Source organism: Lynx rufus, unplaced genomic scaffold (assembly GCF_022079265.1).
Source record: "Lynx rufus isolate CCGP_SWC_20201006 ecotype Redwood Valley unplaced genomic scaffold, mLynRuf1.p SCAF_7, whole genome shotgun sequence".
In the NCBI taxonomy this organism is placed as follows: domain Eukaryota; kingdom Metazoa; phylum Chordata; class Mammalia; order Carnivora; family Felidae; genus Lynx; species Lynx rufus.
Window position 1 is genome coordinate 38,275,617 of NW_025814889.1, and position 18,467 is coordinate 38,294,083.

Genomic DNA, 18,467 nt, shown 5'->3' on the forward strand with positions numbered 1-18,467 from the left:
TGGCAGGTAGCCCCGGCCCCAGCCTTTCTCCTTGGATGCCCATCTGCTAGGTTCATCCTCTATCTCTGCTTAGGAGGGGAGAGAGACCACCCCACCTCCCACGGGGCATTCCCACTCCCCAGCCCCCATGCCAAATAAGTCAGCATCAACAGATAGGGCAGAGAATTGCTGGAAGCCAGACAAGAAGTAGGACCCAGGTATACTGAGGATTGTTGGGGCCAGGGACATGAGACCTCCCTCTGTGTCACTGCTGAGCTTTAGCTCCCCCATGCCTCTGCACCCTGCCCCACACTGTTGCCTCCAGGGCAACAGGGGGCACCGATGGGGAATGCAGGAAGAGGGTCTACTCACCCTCTGGTAGTACATGTGGGCCAGGACCCCTGCCACCAGCTCCACGAGGAAGATCACCAGCAACAGGCAGAAGTACTAGGAGCAAGGAGGAAGGTGGTCACCACGGGGATCAGGCCTGGGTAGGCACACAGTGCTCCGGGACAAGTCTTCCCAAAGCAGTAGGGGAGGCAGGGCGACCTGCCAGGACCCCATCACCCACCCATACCATCTTCCCCCTCTTCCCGGCAGCTCTGGGCATGCTCACCTCTCCCAGCTGCTGGCACGGAGTTCCCCACTCACCCCCCCACCCACTGGGCTTCTGTCAGTGTGTCAATCCATCCATCCATCCGATACTTATTAAATACCTGCTACATGCCAGGTATCATAAGTAAGACGGTTACCGCCCTCAAGAGTTATTGGTGGTGGGGGTATAGGTAAGTGATTACAATGCTGTGTTACAAATGTTACTATGGGGCAAGACCTAGGTGGGGGGGAGGGCAGTCAGAGAAGGCTTCCTGGAGGAGGGGACACCTGAGTCCTTGAAGGATGAGCTACCAGGTGGAGAAGGCAGGAAGCATGTGCCAGGCAGAGGGGAGAGCCCTGTGTGAAGCCTGGAGAGTGCAGAGGGCGTGGGGTGTCCGAGTTCTGGGAGTGGAGAGAGCTGAAGAGCCTGGGAGGGTAGGGGTGGCTGGGCAGCGACCAAGGCTCAGGAAATAGCAAAGGCAGTGCCCTGTGAAAGGCATCGGTGTGTTTTCCAGGCCTTCACGGCCCTGCAGGGGTTTCTAAATTCCTGACACAACTACTGCCTGGCCTCCTCCAGACTCGGGGCCCGCTCTGCACGCTTCACAGCCTGCCGGCTGCGTTCCTGGCTGTGCTCTCTCTGCCGTGACCTCCCTCCTAGTTTTAGTCAGGAGGCTCCGGGACACTGCTCCATCCTGGTGTGTTCTTGTGGGGGCCCACAGGTCAAAAATGCATGTCAGACCCACGTGGCTAGGAGGGCATGGCAGGGGTGGGGGTGGTGGTGGAGAGGAAGCAGGCTCTAGGCAGGGAAGAGGGAAAGAGGGAGTGGGGAGAGGAGGCAAAGCAGTGGGGTGCTGCTGCCTGAAATTAGCCCCCTCTGGGGAAGCCTAGCCCCCCTCCCCATGAGCAGTGGTTGGTGTTGTCTCCCCCCCCCCCAGGTACCGCCCATCTGCCTGGCTATAGTCATTCAAATCACTGGATTCCAGGGAATGTTCAGCCTGTGCCTGAGCTCTGAAATTCCAGGGCTCTTCAGCAGGGGTAGGGATGCAGCAGGAGGGCATGGGAATGGGAAAAAGGCGCAGGGCAGGGGCCATAGGGCCAGTTCAGAGGTGACCTGTGTCCCTGAGGCCTTGCCTGACTACCTCCCAGAGCGCAGCATGGGGCCTGGCAGGGGCAGGACTTAAACACAGGGAGAGGAGAAGGTATTCCTTTTCATGAAGATCATGAAGAACATTCCATCCGGGGACAGGGCTTCCTTTTGAGTTACATGAACTGTGCACCTACCCCACGGCCATCTTATTGAGCCCACGGTCTGCCAGGCTCAGAGCTGCCCACCATCAGGAATGAGGGAAGCTTTCCTGTCTCTGAATCATGGTGGCTGCCCTTATCATCTGTGGGGCCCAAGGCAAGAGTACAAATGGAGGTTCCTGGTTTGCCCTTCCCCACCTACCCCGGGCTCAATGCCATACAAGGAAAGGCCTCTGGCCTGCATGTCCAAGCTCAGTCCATGCACGGCCAGGATCAGGCACCCCCTGGCCATCCCTGGATGACGATGCACAGAAGGCTGGGTGTGGTGGCGTGTGGGGGACACAGCAGTCTCGTCACCCTGTGCAGGCTCTGAATGGAGACTCAGGCTGTCTGCGAGCTCCTGGGCACCCGGATCAGGTCTAGAAGTGGGGAAGGGAGTTGCAGATCCCACGATGGCACACTCCCTGGGCCTCATTGACTTTTTATGCCACGGGGAGGGGTCTGGAGTGTTCCATGTGCCTGGGACTAGGGAGGGTGTGGGATGGTATCCAGGTGAGGCAGGGGGCTGGCAAGGGGTCTGTGGATGGGCCCTCTGCTTGCTGAGCCTCTGAGATATAGGGCCTGGAAACCTGAAGAACGGTGGCGGAAGTCAGCTGACTCAGGTTTGAGTTGGGCTCTGCCACTTCCAGGCTCTGGATGGGCAGCCTGGTGTGAGTTACAAAAATGTGCTCCCATGAGAACATGTGGCTGAATTCTGACCTTCCTCAGGCCCCGTACAGGACGCAGCATCTGGGGCCATATGCAGTGGCTGTGCCTATGGGACTGAGCCTGTGGGTGGGCATAATGGCATCACAGCAGTTCTGCCTATCCCGAGGGGCTGAAAGGACCCAAAGGGAGGGGATTCCACTTCACGGTGGTCTGAGCTGCTTCCTGCTCCCGGAGCCTGTGCGTGACAGCATGAGGTGAGCCAGGCTTGTCAGCCAGCTGCAGGTGCAGTGGCCTGGGCCAGTCCCTCTGACAGCCCCCAGCAGCTTTGCGGACATCCTGACTCGGCCGCCCATCCTGCTCGCTCCAAACTGCCCTCCGCTCCCCCAACCCTGCTACCCTGAGGCCGACTCTCCTCCTGCCACACAGGACCCTGCATGCAGTGACTGCCGGCTGGATGCTCCCAGCCTCCCTAGGTGCGCCCCATGTGCCTTCTGTGGTGTGGCCGGAAGACGTGAAGGAGCCCGTGACTGAACGGGAGGATGCAGGCCCCTGGCGGCTGGGAGGGCAGCATCTCGGTGTCTTGGCACCTTCCCTCTGGGGGGGCGGGAGAGGCTCTTCTCCCGATCGCTGATCACCCATCACCGATCACCAGGGGCTGTCAGCCGAGAGTCACGCGGGCTGGTAGTCATGAAGACTTGGCAGTGTCGTGCTGCTCCCCCGGGACGTCACTGCCGCCGTTGCTATTGACACTGGGCTGGGAGGAGGGTTGATGGGAAGGGAGAGAAACTGAACCACATCCCTGATGTAATGGCAGCCTAAATTAGTACATGCCAGCCCCTCAAAACGGTTTGGAGGCATCAGACAGGCTCCCCAACCTGACGGAGTTGTCAGGAGCAGGGAGAGTGCTGCCTCCAGCTGTCCAGAGGCCCTTGGGAGGGAAGTGAGGGCCAGGCGGGGGCTTTGGGGGACCGACGCGGGGTGCCAGGGAGTGGACTGGCTGGGTGCTCGGTGGGCATGGGTGCAGCTTCGGTGGCAGGAGGGCTGTAGGTATGTGACTCACCCGGGCGGGGGTGGCCCTGAATCACAGCTCCAGTGCGACAGTCCTCGGGGAAGCAGGCAAAAGGTTGTGCTCGCTGGGATCCCCCTGCGCCGAGGGGCCTGGCAGCCCTGCCTCTGGGCAGTGGGGCCAGGCTGGTGGGGGGCTGCCACGTGACACAAGTGCCTCGCCTCTGCTGCTCCACCTTTTTCTTTACCAAGCCTTCCTGATGTCCAGCCAAATCATCCCAGTACTCCTACGGCACAGGCTAGCTGGCCGCCAATCTGCAAAGCACTCCTTCTGTTCCTGCACACGGTTCCCTAAACACCGCCCAAGCCTTCCAGCCTCCATGTATCTGCCCTCAGTGTTCCCCTGCCTGTCCCTCTATCACCGGGCTCGGTCATGGCCTCCACGAAGCCGTCCCTGGGTCCGCAGTAGGTGCCAAGCGCCCCCGTCCACGCGCCTACAGTGCTGCACCTGCCTCCACCTTCTGACACAACTTTCAGCGCGGCTCCTTCTCCTCGACTAGACTCAGAGCTGCCCCTGTGCCCTCCCCTCTGTCTGCCACACTCTTCCTCACGGGCTGGCTGAGTGACGTATCCTTACCTACTGCTCTGTAGAGGTTATCATTGCCTCAGATGTTGTGACCCCGTCTCCCCAGAATGACTGTGAGTTTCTGGGGAACAGGGACCACATCTCAGGTTCTTCTGGCCTCAGTGCCTGGTACGGTGTTGGGTCTAGAGGCATGCTCAGTAAACATCCCAGATGAAGACCTGTGAGTGCACATCTTAATACGCATGCTGTGAGTTGAAGGGAACTGGCTGAAGCTGGCAGCCCCAGGCTTGGGGGCAGGAGTTTAATCTTGTTCTGATGTGTGGGTGGTATGGAATTATTACTGTGGTTTAATTTATACCACTGGTTCCCAATCTAGCATGGTTTTTCCCCCAGGGGACATTTGGCAGTGTCTGGAGACTGTTTTTTATTGTCACCACTGGGGTAAGGAATGCTACTAGTGGGCAGAGGCCAAAGATGCTGCTGAACGTCCTACAGTGCCCAAGTCAGGCCACCTGGCAAAGGATGATCTGGGCTAAAATGTCACTAGTGCCAAGGTTGAGGAACTGATTTGCACATTTAACTTCAGATTCTGAGGCTGCTGCTGGGACTTGACTTGCATAGGATTTCCCCTATTCACTATGGGAGATGTGAAAAAGAAGATCTGAGGAAGGTGGTCTAGTTCCTGAGAAGCCTGAAACTGAACACAGACAGAAACATGTGAGGCGGTTACTGTGTACCTGCCTCTGAGGGCACTTTGTGGCAGGAAGCTGCTCACCCTGACTCTAGGGAGGATCAGTGAAGCCAACAGTGCTTGGGATCAGCAGCTATTATAGGGATGTGATGGGCCCAGGTGCACCCTGGGGTAGTCAGTGAATTTCTTGGTTCTTGATAGCACTGTTTCCTGAAGCTGCTAGGTACCTACTGGCTTGCCCAGGCTTCCCTGGGCTAAGGAGGGATGTGTTGCCCTTGCCTGTAGGAAACATGAAAACTGTCCTATTTGAATGAAAGCCAAGATTTCCTGGGCCCTGTGCTGTGTAGGGCCCATTCTCTACCAACAGAGCCCACTACTCTCATGAATGGGCTGCCAGAATTCCTGGACTACAGCTGAAGAGGTATGCCTAGCTTGCTTCTCAACAGCGGTAAAAATGTAGTTTTCCTATAGTGAGAATAGTGGTAAAATAGCCCTTCCACAAAAAAGGGGGTGGGGGGGGAGAAATTAACCCCTCCTTGGCAGAATCAGTGCCTCACTCATGGCCCACAGTGCAAACGGTGGGCGCTCCATGACAGTAATGGCCAAGGTTTGCCAGCTTTCCCCAGGTGCCGGCCCCTCTGGTGAGCACGTCTCATGACAGCTCCCAACCACCCTCGGAGATGAGCATAGCATTACTCATCATGTTGCCGTGTGAGCACCGACATTAGCCTCGTCGTAACCATGAGGCACATGCATGGAGAGGCGAAGCCGTTTGCGGTCACATGGCAAGAGCATGGCTGAGTCCAGCTGAGTCCAGAAACCAAACTCAGGGATTCCAGCGGCATAACTCTGTGCACTTACTTGCTGGGTGCTGTCGTGCCCACTACAGAGCAGATGGCTGGGTGGGTGGGCTCCCTGAGAGCACTTGGGGTGGCTGTGGTTAGGGGGATCCTAGCCTCATCAGATCCTAGAGTCTGCACAGCTGTGCAGCACTCCCCGTGTGTGTGTGTGTGTGTGTGTGTGTGTGTGTGTGTGTGCGAGCGCGCGCAGGGCCCTACACACAAGCGAAGCCTCAGGCCTCCCCGCCTTTGCCCTCTGTGCCCCTGCCTGGGACTCGCTGTCCGGACTGTGTCTGTGTTGCACAGCTGTTAGCCATCAAATTGCAGCTTAGGGGAGGTCTCCCCAAAGCCCTCTCTGTGCCAGAAGTTCCTGACCGTGACCTCATTGCCAACATCCTTCTTTCTGAACCTCTGTCAGACTCCAGGGTCACATGATCGTCCTGCTCCCCAGGACTGTGTGTCCTTTGATCCTTGTTTGCCCTCCTGCTCTGACCTGTATCTTGTTCTGTCTTCACAGTCCCTGGGCACCTTGGTGTGAATTGGACCCACCCTGCCCTAACTCCTCCCTGACCTCCAGCCCCACTTTGGTTTTTGTGACCGGCTGGCCCCTGCACTCAGGGCTGCCCCTAGTCCTTCCAGAAGCAACTACTTAGTCTTGGTCTGATAGAAACCAGGAATGAGACTTCTAAAAAAAGTTCTTATAGCCTCTATCCCCAGAGCTCCCCAGAAGAACTATGCCACTTCGAAATATGCCAAAGTGAACCCTAAATGTACAAGAAACCAGTTTGGTAACAAAGAACGGGACCCAAACATTCATCTTCCCTCTGTACCATCTACCAAAGTTTTTTTTTTCTTTAATTCTTTAATGGTACAGTTTGAACTAGAACTGAAGTTGGACATTTTCTAGAACTATAGATCCAAAGCAAAGCTGGAACAGCACAGTACTCTCTGAACCAAACCAATACTTTCTTTAATGAGAGGTTCTGCAGGAGCTTTGCGGAAATATATCTCATTGTGACATTAAGGGGATTAATTAGAAACTGCATCTTCAGATGGGTTAATACTGCATGGGGGCAAGCTGAGCTCCAAATAAAGTTTCTGAGGCAGATTCACTGGTACATGATGAGCCCAGGTAACTCAGCTCCGGCTGGTGCCTTCCTTGCAGTACGTTTTAAGAACTTTCTACGATTGGACTTCCGGAATTCCTCACTGGGCTGATTCTGCCACAAAGGAGGGAACCTCGCTGAAGCTCTCCTCCACTACCCCCTCTGCTATTCTGCATAATCAGAGATGGAGACTAAGCCAGAGATGGAAAACTGAGAAGGCTTGGTGCCTAGGAAGGTGAGAATGGGCTGGGGTGAGGGGTGGGAGTCGAGGCACCAGCCCCTTCTCAGAGCAGTGTGGCAGAAGAGGACAGGAGACTCAAGATGCTACCAACATTAAGTTGCAGGGAGAGGGGCGCCTGGGTGGCTCAGTCGCTTGAGTGTCTGAATCTTGATTTCAGCTCGGGTCATGATCCCAGGGTCATGGGAGTGAGCCGTGTTGGGCTCTGTGATGAGTGTGGAGCCTGCTTGGGATTCTCTCTCTCCCTAAAACTAAAAAAAAAAAAATTGCAGGGAGAAGAGTGCAGCCTGAGGTCCTAGCTTGGCCGTGTATGAGAGGGTTACAGCAGCATGCTGTGGGAGGGTCAGGGAGCTGCCAACAGCTGAGGCTGTTTAAGCGGCAATGACCTCAGGGTGCATTATTTTCTGGCAATTAACCAGTGGCTGGAGGCGGTCAGGACTCAGAGGTGCAGCTGCCGGACTGTTATTGCAGAGAAGAGAGGATGTGGGCTTGAGAGCCTCAAGTTATTCCTGTAACAAGATGTCACTGTTGGAAGGATGAAGGTGACCTCTACCCCGGGGAGCCCCAGCCCAGGGCTCACAGCCCCGGCCAGCTGGCACTCCACCTAGGCGTGCTCTACAGGCCGTGCAGAAGATGCTAGTATGTGTTCTGACTGAAGTCGGAAGTTAATGTTCAGTTCTGGCCCAGGGGACTGGGAGCAGAGGAGTGGACCAGGGCTGGGGTAGTGAAAGCTGGTCCAATCAGTGATGGGAGAGTTGAGGACAGTGGGGCCTGGGGAGGCAGGAGGCATTCAAGGGACACATCAAGAGAATGCAGCTGAGGCTGTCCAAAGTCCAAGCCAAAGTGCTGGGGTCCAAAGATCACATTGTGGGTGGGGGTGGGGTCAGGAGGGGAACAGAACCTACAGCTATGAGCCAAAGACAGGAGTCCACTGGATTTCAAGCTAGGGCTGCTAGGAGTTCAGGCCGATGGGCTAAGACAGCAGGATCCAGAGGGGCAGGGGCCTGGCCTGCTGGCTGCCAGAAGGAGGGCCAGACTCCTCTCAGGGGCCACAGCCTAGGGATGCCTGAGGGATTTGGGCATGGGGGAAATGGCCGACTGCCGCTGTCATTCGGAAGGACCTAGATGTCCCTGTTGGTGTCTTCTCCCAGGCTGTGGGAGAAATGTGGTGCAGCCCGCAGGCAAATGAGATAGTGCATGGGGCCAGGGTAGAACCAAGGAGGCAACTGGGGACGGGGTTCCCAGTGGTGGTAATTCGAGGACAGGGCTGGCAATGGGGAAGAAGGGAAGGCTGAGCAGGAGAAATCCCTACCAAGCCTGGATGTTAGGAAAAGTCCTGGGGCTCAGAGAGGTCAGAGGCTCTGACCAGATGGAAACAGGAATTGAAACCACCCACAGGGTTCTCGGTCTTTTGATACAGGTGTCTTGTGTTCCTCACTAGACTCCAGCCAAGGACTGGGCTGCAGGCCCAATCATGTCTTCCCTTCTTATGCTGCCTTGTGCCCAGCAAAAATTCTGGGAATGTGCTAGAAATGCTTGTTGAGGTTGATGGCAGCCCCATCGATGGCACATGGAGAAGGAGTTGCAGGAAACTGCAGGGAGGAGGTGGAGGGAATTAAGTGGCTGTAAAACCTGTTCCATCTAGAAAGTTGCTGCTACAGGTAGGCAGTGATCATTTAAGTCCACTGCAGCCTGAGAAAGGTGCATCTTGAGCCCAGAATGGTGCTGGTCAGAGAAAAGGGGTGTTACACAAGGTGCCCTGGCCTGGGAGTCTGGGTCCAGTGTGCCCCTGTGACAAGATGCTGTGTAACCCTGGGCGAATCACTCACCCTTTCTGGTCCTTCTGCATAAAGTGTAGGGCTTGGATGGGAAAAATGTCTTGGTGCCACAGTTTCATCAGTCTGTGCAGTGTTGGGACCTTGCCTCCTCTGTCCTGGCCTCCTGCTTCCTTGCAGGGACAGCTAGAGGGACACCCTGGTTCCTCTCCAGCCTGTCCTATCTGCTGAGGGGGCCTTCCTCCTTCACCTTGGGGCCAGCCTGTCCTCAGGATGCCACATTCTCTGCTCTCCACCATGTGGCAAGTACAGTGAGGCAGTTCTTAGAAAGGCGTGTACCCTGATCTCAACCACAGCTGAAGGGCTGCTACGGCTTCCAGCTGCAGCTATAAAGCCACATCCTCCAATCACCTTCGTTAGCCGTGGAGATGACCTTTCACTGCCATCTCTCTGCCTCCTGGGCCTTATTTTTCAATGGATTGTAAACTCCCCCAAAACCTCAGTGTGATGTGTGGGGAGACGGAGAAGGGCACCGACTGTCACCGTGGAGGTGGGGGACTTCCCAGGAGGAGCATGTCCAGGCAGCCATCCAGCTACCACTCCCGTCCCCATCCCAGGGACACAGGGTGGCTGTGACTCCGAGGCGTGCCACTACTCCAAGATGGGAACGGGGTGTGGCTCAGAAAGCTCACCTCATCGGTGGGAAGCGGGTGGCTCCTGGTGGTGGTGGGGTTGGGGAACGAACCTCATCAGAACAGGACAGTACCGACGGCCCACAACAGCCTCAGCAGCTCCCTGGGTGGGGCCTTGGGAGGAGGAGACCATCCACTTGGGATCAGTTTTCCTCAGCTGCCAGCCCACTTCTAGGCCCCTTACTGGGTATGTGCTTGTGGAATAAGATTCAATTTAACACCAGTGGGAGGGAAACGTCACTGGGAAGGTAGAAACAGCTGCATGGAGGCATAGCCTTCCAAATAAGTTGGGAAGGGCTATCTGGGGTTCAGATCACCCGTGCCCACAGTCATCAGGGCACACATGGACCACGTCTCCTTAGGTGAGAGGGACGATCTAGCATGTCTCTTTCTGTTATGTGGCTAAACTCAGAATCTGCTAAGGAAAGGAAGCAGGAACCGAATGACAAAGAGGCAGTGATCCTGAGCTAAGCTCTTGGATTTGGGATGCAAACAGATGCTGTTTAGCAACCATCCCCTGTCCTCCTGCAACAGAAACACACAGACATGTAAGCATGCACGCACACGTGCACGGTATACACACTCTCTCTCTCTGAGCTCTGAGCCTTGCTCGGGCCACAGCTGGGGGTGGGGACACAGAGAGCCCCCACTACGGGGTGATCATCTACCCGCACATAACTGAGTTGAACTTTCTCCAAATAGGCCAAAAAATTTTCTTTCGTGCACTAACAGAGCTGCTTTCTACCACACTGCCTGCACCTTGAAGCTTTACCTTCACTTCTGAGTGGATCAAGTGACAGCAGCCGGGTAACTGACCCCAGATCTCAAAATGCTTCCCTTTTCACCTGGAATGCAAACCATAGGTCCTGGAGCACAAGAAAGGCAAGTGCCCATTTCCTGTGTTGGAAGCATCCAAAAGGGGGGGGGGCACTGTGCAAGGCTGGCCTGGGACAGTAAACAGGGCCTGGATCAAGACTTGGGTGTTGACTGGGCTTTGCCAGTTCCTGGCTACGTGACCTTAGGCAAGTCTATCTCTCTCTTTGGCTAAGGAGATGGGTGGAGGGTTCATGTCTAAGGCACCTGGCAGTCCCTCCTGCATAGCCCCTGAACTAAGTAAGGCCATTGAGAAGGAAGCTGATGGGAAAGACTTGCCGAGGTCTTGAGGGGAAGAGGGGCCACACTCCACCAGGCAGCTGTGGCTGTCCAGCATACAATAGGCCTTTCCCGAATGAACCCAGCAGGACCCAGCTGGGAGAGGCAGGGTCCAGGCTGACTGTATGGGTCTCCTGAGCAGCCCTCTTGCCTCAAAGCAGACTCCTGACTTCCTGAAGAGCCTTGGCAAGAGTCCTCTTGTCCATTTCCTGCTTCCACTGCACCAGACCATACAGGACCAGGAAAGGCTCTCTTGTTCTGATCGAGAGGAGCTGGGGTTCTCAAAGCCCTGGCTGCAAGATCCATTCTTTTGAAGCATTTAGGCAGCTGACTCATGGGCAGCTGACTCAAAGGTCAAAGTGTTACCAAATGGATGAGGCTATGACCATTCTGGCTGGGTGGCTGATGAACACGAAGGTAATGGGAGGCTGAGAAATGGGCAATGGGAACACACAGTCAACATCCCAACCCCCACCCCGGCTCTGCCCACCACCCCCGCCAGGGAACTGGGGTCCTTCCTCCATTCCCAGCTTCTATCGAGGAAGAAGTTGTAGGGACCCTGGGAGTCATGGCCCTAAGAATAACTCCATTTATTTAGATTCCTTCTCAAAGGAGCTTGGTCATGGTGATGGTGATGTAAACGATAATTATAGCCACATTTTATGATCTTTACATAATGTGGTGACTTATTTCCTAAGCCTCAGAATACTCTCTCATTCTCCACATACCTTACCCCCAGATAAAGACAGGGATAGGAGTGGCCAGGGGTGGCTGAGTGACTTCCCCGAGTCCCAAAGTAAGTTGGGCAGGCAGCGCTACAACTTGCTTTTGAACCAGTCCTTAATTCTAGACCTTACTGCCCTGGACAACCAGCTCCAAACTGCAATCTGGGGTCTCCTCGTTTTCAAGAATTGGCTCTAGCACTTCTTACTCTTTAATCCATCCCCTAAATGTGAAAGAGCCCCTCACAAAGACCCGTTTAGCCTGAGCTATCCATCATAATCTTCATGTGGCTTAAGATACAAAAGTTTTCAGAGCCCATATTCAAAACTCTAAAAATACCCCTTTCTTTTGATCAAGGTAGCATCTGTCCCGGCCATGGGCCTTAGGCTGAGCTGGCCTGAATTATCTGGCTCCCTCATGCAGCCTTCACTGAAACAGAAGATCTGGTGTGAATAATTTAAACCTCATTCTCTTTCCCCTCTACCGATTTCCCACACCATGCCGGTCGGCATTTCAGCGCCCGCAAAGATGTGCTATTCCTGTCCCTGGTAAGTGCTGCCTTCTTGGGAAAGTGACTTTGGGGGCTGCAGAGGTGCCAGGAGGAAGGGCCTGGACCAGGAAGGACGTGGCACTGTGTGAGCTGGACCACGCACTCCGCAAAGTTCTCAGGGAGTGTTTGATGTCTGGCCTCGCCCTTCTCCTGGTCCAGGCTGGACGCACATCATTCGGATGCCTGGTCTTTCGTCTTTCCCTTTTCTCTTTGGGGACCACTTTGTGTAGAGCTAGGCTTGCTGCATTTCTCCTTTGGAGTCTCCTTCAGCCATTAGCTGATGAAAGATTTCAAAAGGAAGTTAGATAAGGAAGCGAAAAAATGAAATGAGAGCAGCAAGGAGCCTCCGGGAACCACAGAACACTTTGAAACTGCCTTAACCACGTCGCTTGCCTCCAAAGGGGGGCCTGGGTTGAGAAATTCCTGCATGTCTCAGCCACCTTCTTGGTTAAACGGTCAGGTGCTCAATAACTCCGGGGCTGACAGGCCAGAATGTGGGTTACTCAGAAGCACTGCTTCACCTGTGTTCTGTCCTTGGGATGGTTCCGTCTTTGGTTCTTTCAGTGGGGGTGGGGGATCAGGGAAAAGCAAAGAGAGAAGACTCCAGGCTTCGAGGTTTGCTGTTTGCTACCGTGCTGTGCTCACACCCCTAGACTTCTGGGCTGGTGATGTGTCCGGTTAGGATGGTGGACCACAGAGGTCAGATGTGTTGTGTCAGTTCTGTTGGGATGAAAGTGAGAGCAGGCAAGGGGCGGGGGGTGGGGCAGAAGGTGGGGCTGAGAAGAAGGAGGGCATCTAGCACCAGCCCGTCCAGCAGTCCCTGTGTTCCCAGCCCTGCCTTGAGGCCCAGGGGGATGAGAAAACCTCTAACTTGTTGACCCTGTGGAGCTCAGAAGGGCGAGCCAAGAGGTAGATGTGCACCGTCCTACAGGCAAGCCTGGCCTTCCAGAAGTCCCCACGTCTTCCCTGCCCAGCCCTGGCTGTGGAGCTTGGTCCCCTCCAGGCGGGCTGTGACTGGAGGCTAGAAGACATCAATTTTCTTAAGGGCTCAGCCTGGAGGGTGGGACAGGCCTGGCTAATGGATGGTATTAAGACAGGAGTGAAGAAGAGGGGCCTGTGGTGTGTGGCTCACAGATCAGAATGCTGTCAGTTACTGACCCTTAGGCTTTCTTTTTGGTCTTTGAGAATGCCAAAAGCTCTTATGATTGGGCCGCTCTCCAGAGAAGTCAATAAAGCTGAGTATCCCCCATCAATGCCCATACTCCCCAGTCTAGTGTCTTTAGAGCAGAACCTCTGGAAGGGACCCGATGTCCCTCAAGTTCCCTTCCACATGAGGCATCCTCTGACACACACTGCTCTTTCCATACTATAATGAGAGCAGGGGCCACTCCTGCCACCCCCTGGTCTCCTGCCCTAGTATTCTGTCTGGGCCCCACGGAGTGCTCCCTCCTGTGCCCACTCAGATCTCTGAGATCACAGGACAGATGCTCTGTGCTGACGTCCACGGGTAGGGAGAATGGCATGTCCCTCTGCCCACATTGCCTCCCATGCCTCTGCCTCCCACCCTGCTTGGCCTCCCTGTGATGGGGATTCTTGGCGGCAATTCTAACAGACTGGCCTTCCCAGTTCAGCTCCAGCCCTTACTCATTCCACATCTCCAGGGCCAGCTTGCTCATCTGCATGGTGGGGTGAACAATGCCTTCTGAATGGGAGCACTGGCCCGGGAGCCAGACCTAGCTGCTCACTAACACGATGGTCTCCAGCAAATTGTTTAACCCCTCTGTGGCCCAGCTTCCTCACCTGTAAAATGCACACCATAAGAGTAAACACCTCATAGGGCTGGGTGAGGATTAAGCGAGCTAAATTCAGCAGTGTTTAGAACAGCACTCGGTGCACAGAAAGTTCACGAGCATTTTGACTTTGCAGGGCGGCTGTTGTAAGGACAGAGGGAGGTGGCTCTCAAAGAGCCATGCCCATCTGTGTTATAACTGCACGCTGGGGTGGAATGCAGGGGGCTGTCTCCCTGGGCTGTAGGGGACCACTGGTCTTAGGAGCTCCTATGGTACCAAGACAGATGGCTCCAACTGAGAAGGAAGGTTCCCAAGTGAGGGCCTCTGCCTTCCTTCCTGGGCTGGAGAGGTGAGTCCTGTTTCTTCCACAAGATTAGCTGGTGTTAGGAAGGGGCAGCCGGTGATGACCCAGCTCAGCAGCCTGCCTCTGCAGGCCAGAGGGCCCAGCCTGAAGCCCGGGGCCCAGCTGAAGGCCCCACTTCCTAAAGGGCTGAGCGGAGCAAAGGTGGACTCCCTGAGAATGGAGGGATCAGGATTCCTCTGGGCCCAGCTGCACTGGTCCCCATAAGGGCTGGCACCTCCTCCCGGGCCGCATCACATGCCCAGTCACTCGGTCATGTCCCGTGTCTTCATTCGGCTAAAGCTGATCAGATCAGGGATGTCCAGCAGGCTTATGAGGACTCATGCGAGGCCACGTGAGGGCTGGCTGGCAGGTGTGGGGCTGGCTCATGGTGCACCTGTCCCACTGCTGGAAGGACGGCTCACGTCACAGCCCACGCTCTGGTGGCTGGTCCCCTGTGGGACTTCACCCCACTGGTGTGCCACCATCCATGTGACCTGCACCTTGGCTCCAGGCTGTCCCTCAGAGCAGAGTTAAAGACTTTTTCTAGGCAGGGGAGAGCCATCCTGTGGAGCCTGTGCACAGGCGCTTTTGTATCCAAAGCTGAAAAAGTAGGTCACTGCTGGTGAGAGTGACTTCAGGGGACGGCCCCTCCACTGCCTCCTGCTCCCTTGGTTGGATGCACAAGGGTATGGGGAAGCAGGGTGGGGAGAGCACAGCCCTTCGAGGCTTCGTCCTGCGACCTGATTCCATTCAGGCTCAACCTGATTTCTCACTAAGCCTCGGATTGGTTCTGGCTCTGGCCCTTTCCTGCTAAGTCCACGTGTTCTGTAGCCTCCCCTGCTCCCACTGAGCTTGGTCCTCAGGAGATTAAAAGTGGGGAGATGTCACCCAGGTGCCAGGGAGCCTACCCTGGCAAAGTGTCCTTGGGAGCAAGGGGGTGGGTCTGGCTTCTGCCCCTGCCAGTCCTGCCTGGTTTTCTTTCCTGACACGATGAACCGGCTATGGATGGACAGTCTTCCCGGCTTCAAGGAGCTTGTGCTGCCCACAACACCACCCGTGAAATCCTCTTGCCCAAACAATCCAACCTACATCTGATCATGCTTCTAGATTCAACTGCCTGGAGGACACGTCACAAGGATATCATCAGAAATTCCAGACTGGGAGAAAGCATAGGAAAGATGATCTTGTTCCTTCAACAAATAATTTCTAAGCAAAGACAGAAAGAGAGAGAGAGAAAGAGAGAGAGAGGTAGGTGGTATTGCTGAGAGACTGAAAGAGACCCAAGAGACAAACTGCCCGACCTTAATTTTTTTAAAAAAAATTTTTTTTTTCAACGTTTATTTATTTTTGGGACAGAGAGAGACAGAGCATGAACGGGGGAGGGGCAGAGAGAGAGGGAGACACAGAATCGGAAACAGGCTCCAGGCTCTGAGCCATCAGCCCAGAGCCCGACACGGGGCTCGAACTCACGGACCGCGAGATCGTGACCTGGCTGAAGTCGGACGCTTAACCGACTGCGCCACCCAGGCGCCCCCCGACCTTAATTTTTTAAAAAATTGTTTTTTGAGAGAGAAAGTGCGAGCAGAGCAGGGGCAGAGAAAGAGGGGGACACAGGATCCGAAGCAGGCTCTGTGCTGACAACAGAGAGCCTGACGAGGGGCTCAAACCTGAGAATCGTGAGATCATGATCTGAGCCGAAGTCAGATGCTTAACCGATGGAGCCAACCAGGAGCCCCAGCCCAATCTTAATCTTAATACACGGACCTAATTTAGGTTTTGGTTCAAACAAACTGAAAAAACAAAAACAGTTTCTGAGTCAACTGGGGAAATTTGAAACTGCCTGGTTATTTCATGATATTAAGGAATGACTAATAATTGTTTTTAGGTGAGAGAAAGGTATTGTCATGTTTTCTGAAGAAGGATACTTCAGTTCTAGGGGGATGTAGTGAAATATTACAGATGACACGGTGTCTGGGTGCCGAGGGGGGCGGGGAGGCAGGAAGTAGGGAGGAAACCAATGAAAGAGGAGAACGTAGTTGTGGAGTCTGGGTGATGGGACAGGGGCTGCCTTATCACACCCTTTTCATTTCTGCATATCTTTGAGAAGCACCGTATGATGAAATCTGGAAGGAGGAGGAGGAGGGAGGAAAGGCAGGGAGGGGAGAAGCAGCAGCAGCAGCCACCAAGACTGGCGTAGGTGCTAAGAGCCTGGAGACTTCGGCCAACACCAGACCCAAGGGCAGCCGTCTTTCTCTGATTCCAGGGATCTCTACCGCATGGGCAGGGGGTTCTCAGCACAGGAGCCCGATGGGGGGGTGGGGTGGGGGGGCACTCACTGTGGAGAGGCAGCTCCTGTCCTCCCGGACGATGGCGCAGAAGCCCAGGAAGCCCGTCACCATGACAAGGGCCCCTGCGAAGATGAGGATGTAGGCGGAAGCAGCGAAGGTGCTGGACGCCAGGACGCTGAGATAGCCGCTCTTCTCCACCAGGGTCCAGACGCCCACGGCCATGACGGCGGCCCCACCCACCTGCAGGAAAGCCCAGGTCAGGGCAGGCGGCCCCCGAGGGCTCCACAGCTGCCATCGATAGAGAGCCTACCACGTTTGAGGCGCTTTTTAGTCACCATCTCATTGAGTCCTTCGAAGAGCCTGAGACAATAGTTTGGTTACCCATTTCACAGATGAGGAAATTGTGGCATGGAGAGGTTCAGAGACTTGTCCATGGTCACACATCTAAGGCAGGTGCAGGAACAGATTTTGAATCTGAGTCTGACTCCCAATTTTGTACTCCTTACCACATTGTGGTCAGAGGTCCCAGGGGCCCTGCCCCCACCGACACTCCAATACCGCCCCATCCGGCACCCTGGGGACACACATGCACACACAGGCTTCTGCTGAGCATACAGATCACAAAAAGGGTTGTTCAGCCTCTGTGCAGAAAGAACCCAGTGGGAGAGCCACCTCAGTTGTATTTCCCAGGTACCCTTCCTAGGCCCTTCCTAGGGTCTATTGTGTCCCCAGTGCATGTGGGGGAGATGGCTGCAATTATGGGACAAGCAATGTGTCTGGGTCCCTTCACTTCCCTGATTCCCAGCTGCCCTGTGTCCTTTCTCCCCCAGTGCTCCTTGGGTTGGTGCACATTTCCCAGGGGGGCACTTTCCTATGTGCCCCATTTCAGGCTTACACGTGCCCATGGGGGGAGCACCCTGGGGCTTCTCATCTCATTTCTTCTCATCTACAGGTGACAAAACTGGGGCCCACAGAGGAAAGGTCAATTGCCGGAGGCTCTGCCGCTGGTTAGGGGCAGTTAGGGGCAGGGCCAGGACGAGAGCTCAGAGCCTTGGACTGGAGGCTGAGCATGGTGTCTCCACCACTGAATGGATGCATTCTCCACAAATGGGATTGGTCTGGACCAGCAGGAGGACTGGGAGACATTTCTTCTATGCTAACTATCCCATTCCCTTCTGGCCCGGAGAAGGGTACAGGGACAGGACACTGTTGACTGGCAGGCCAGGCAGATGTCTCCCTAGGAAGGGGTACCTGGGAAATACAACTGAGGTGGCTCTCCCACTGGGTTCTTTCTGCACAGAGGCTGAACAACCCTTTCTGTGACCTGTATGCTCAGCAGAAGCCTGTGTGTGCATGTGTGTCCCCAGGGTGCCGGACGGGGCGGTATTAGGGTGTTGGTGGGGGCAGGGCCCCTGGGACCTCTGACCATCTCTGCTTTCTGTTCCTGGGAAGGTGGACTTCTGTCTGGCCCTCAGTCTCCCTTCCTCATTTAACAATGCATTCTCTTCCTCAGATGGGTGGGGTGTCAAAAGCTAGACAAGGCCCACTGGCTCGGTCCACGGAAGCTCGTCCCTTAAGGTGCTGGCATCTGCCCCAGAGCGACTCTGCAGGACCCACCCTGACACTTCACAGTGTCCATTCTCGGGAGCCACAGACATCAGCGGGGCAAATGAAAGGTGGTTCTCGGCAATCACCATGCTGGAGGCAGGTACACCATTCAGCTGACCATCTTCCCCTCTGAGTTTTGCAATAGTTTGGTGAGGATAGGGTGGGGGTGGGGCACATATGATCTCTGTTTTGCAGATGAAGAAATTGAGGCTTGGAGAGAATAAAAATGTACTCAAGATAACACCACTGGAAGGTTTCAGAACTGAGATTCAAACCCAGGTTTTCTGAAGGCTAGTCTGGGATTCTGTCCTCAGATTCCACAGACTGGGCTGGGCCCTGCTGTATTACTCACTTCGCTTTTAAAATATATCTGTTTCCTTCCAAGTGCCATTTTCTCCTCCTTGGCACCTCCAGGAGGTAAGAGAAACAGGTAGAAGAACATTACACAGCTGGGCCACTCCGAAAGGCATGGGAGAGGCTAACGTGCCCCATTTCTTTAATTCCACAATGCACAGTCCTACCCGCCCCCATTTTAACAACCCGACAATGGAGATG

The 18,467-nt window shown here is 55.0% G+C and overlaps 1 protein-coding gene across 1 annotated transcript in view; it reads right to left on the reverse strand.

Annotated features, from left to right (window-relative positions):
- TSPAN11 (tetraspanin 11) overlaps window positions 1-18,467 on the reverse strand; it is a 40,239-nt gene that overhangs the window by 10,794 nt on the left and 10,978 nt on the right. The window contains exons 2-3 of the mRNA XM_047064808.1: window positions 16,353-16,544; window positions 352-426 (exon numbers count right to left, since the gene is read on the reverse strand). Coding sequence (XP_046920764.1) covers window positions 352-426; window positions 16,353-16,544 — 267 coding nt within the window. The remainder of the gene's footprint in view (window positions 1-351; window positions 427-16,352; window positions 16,545-18,467) is intronic.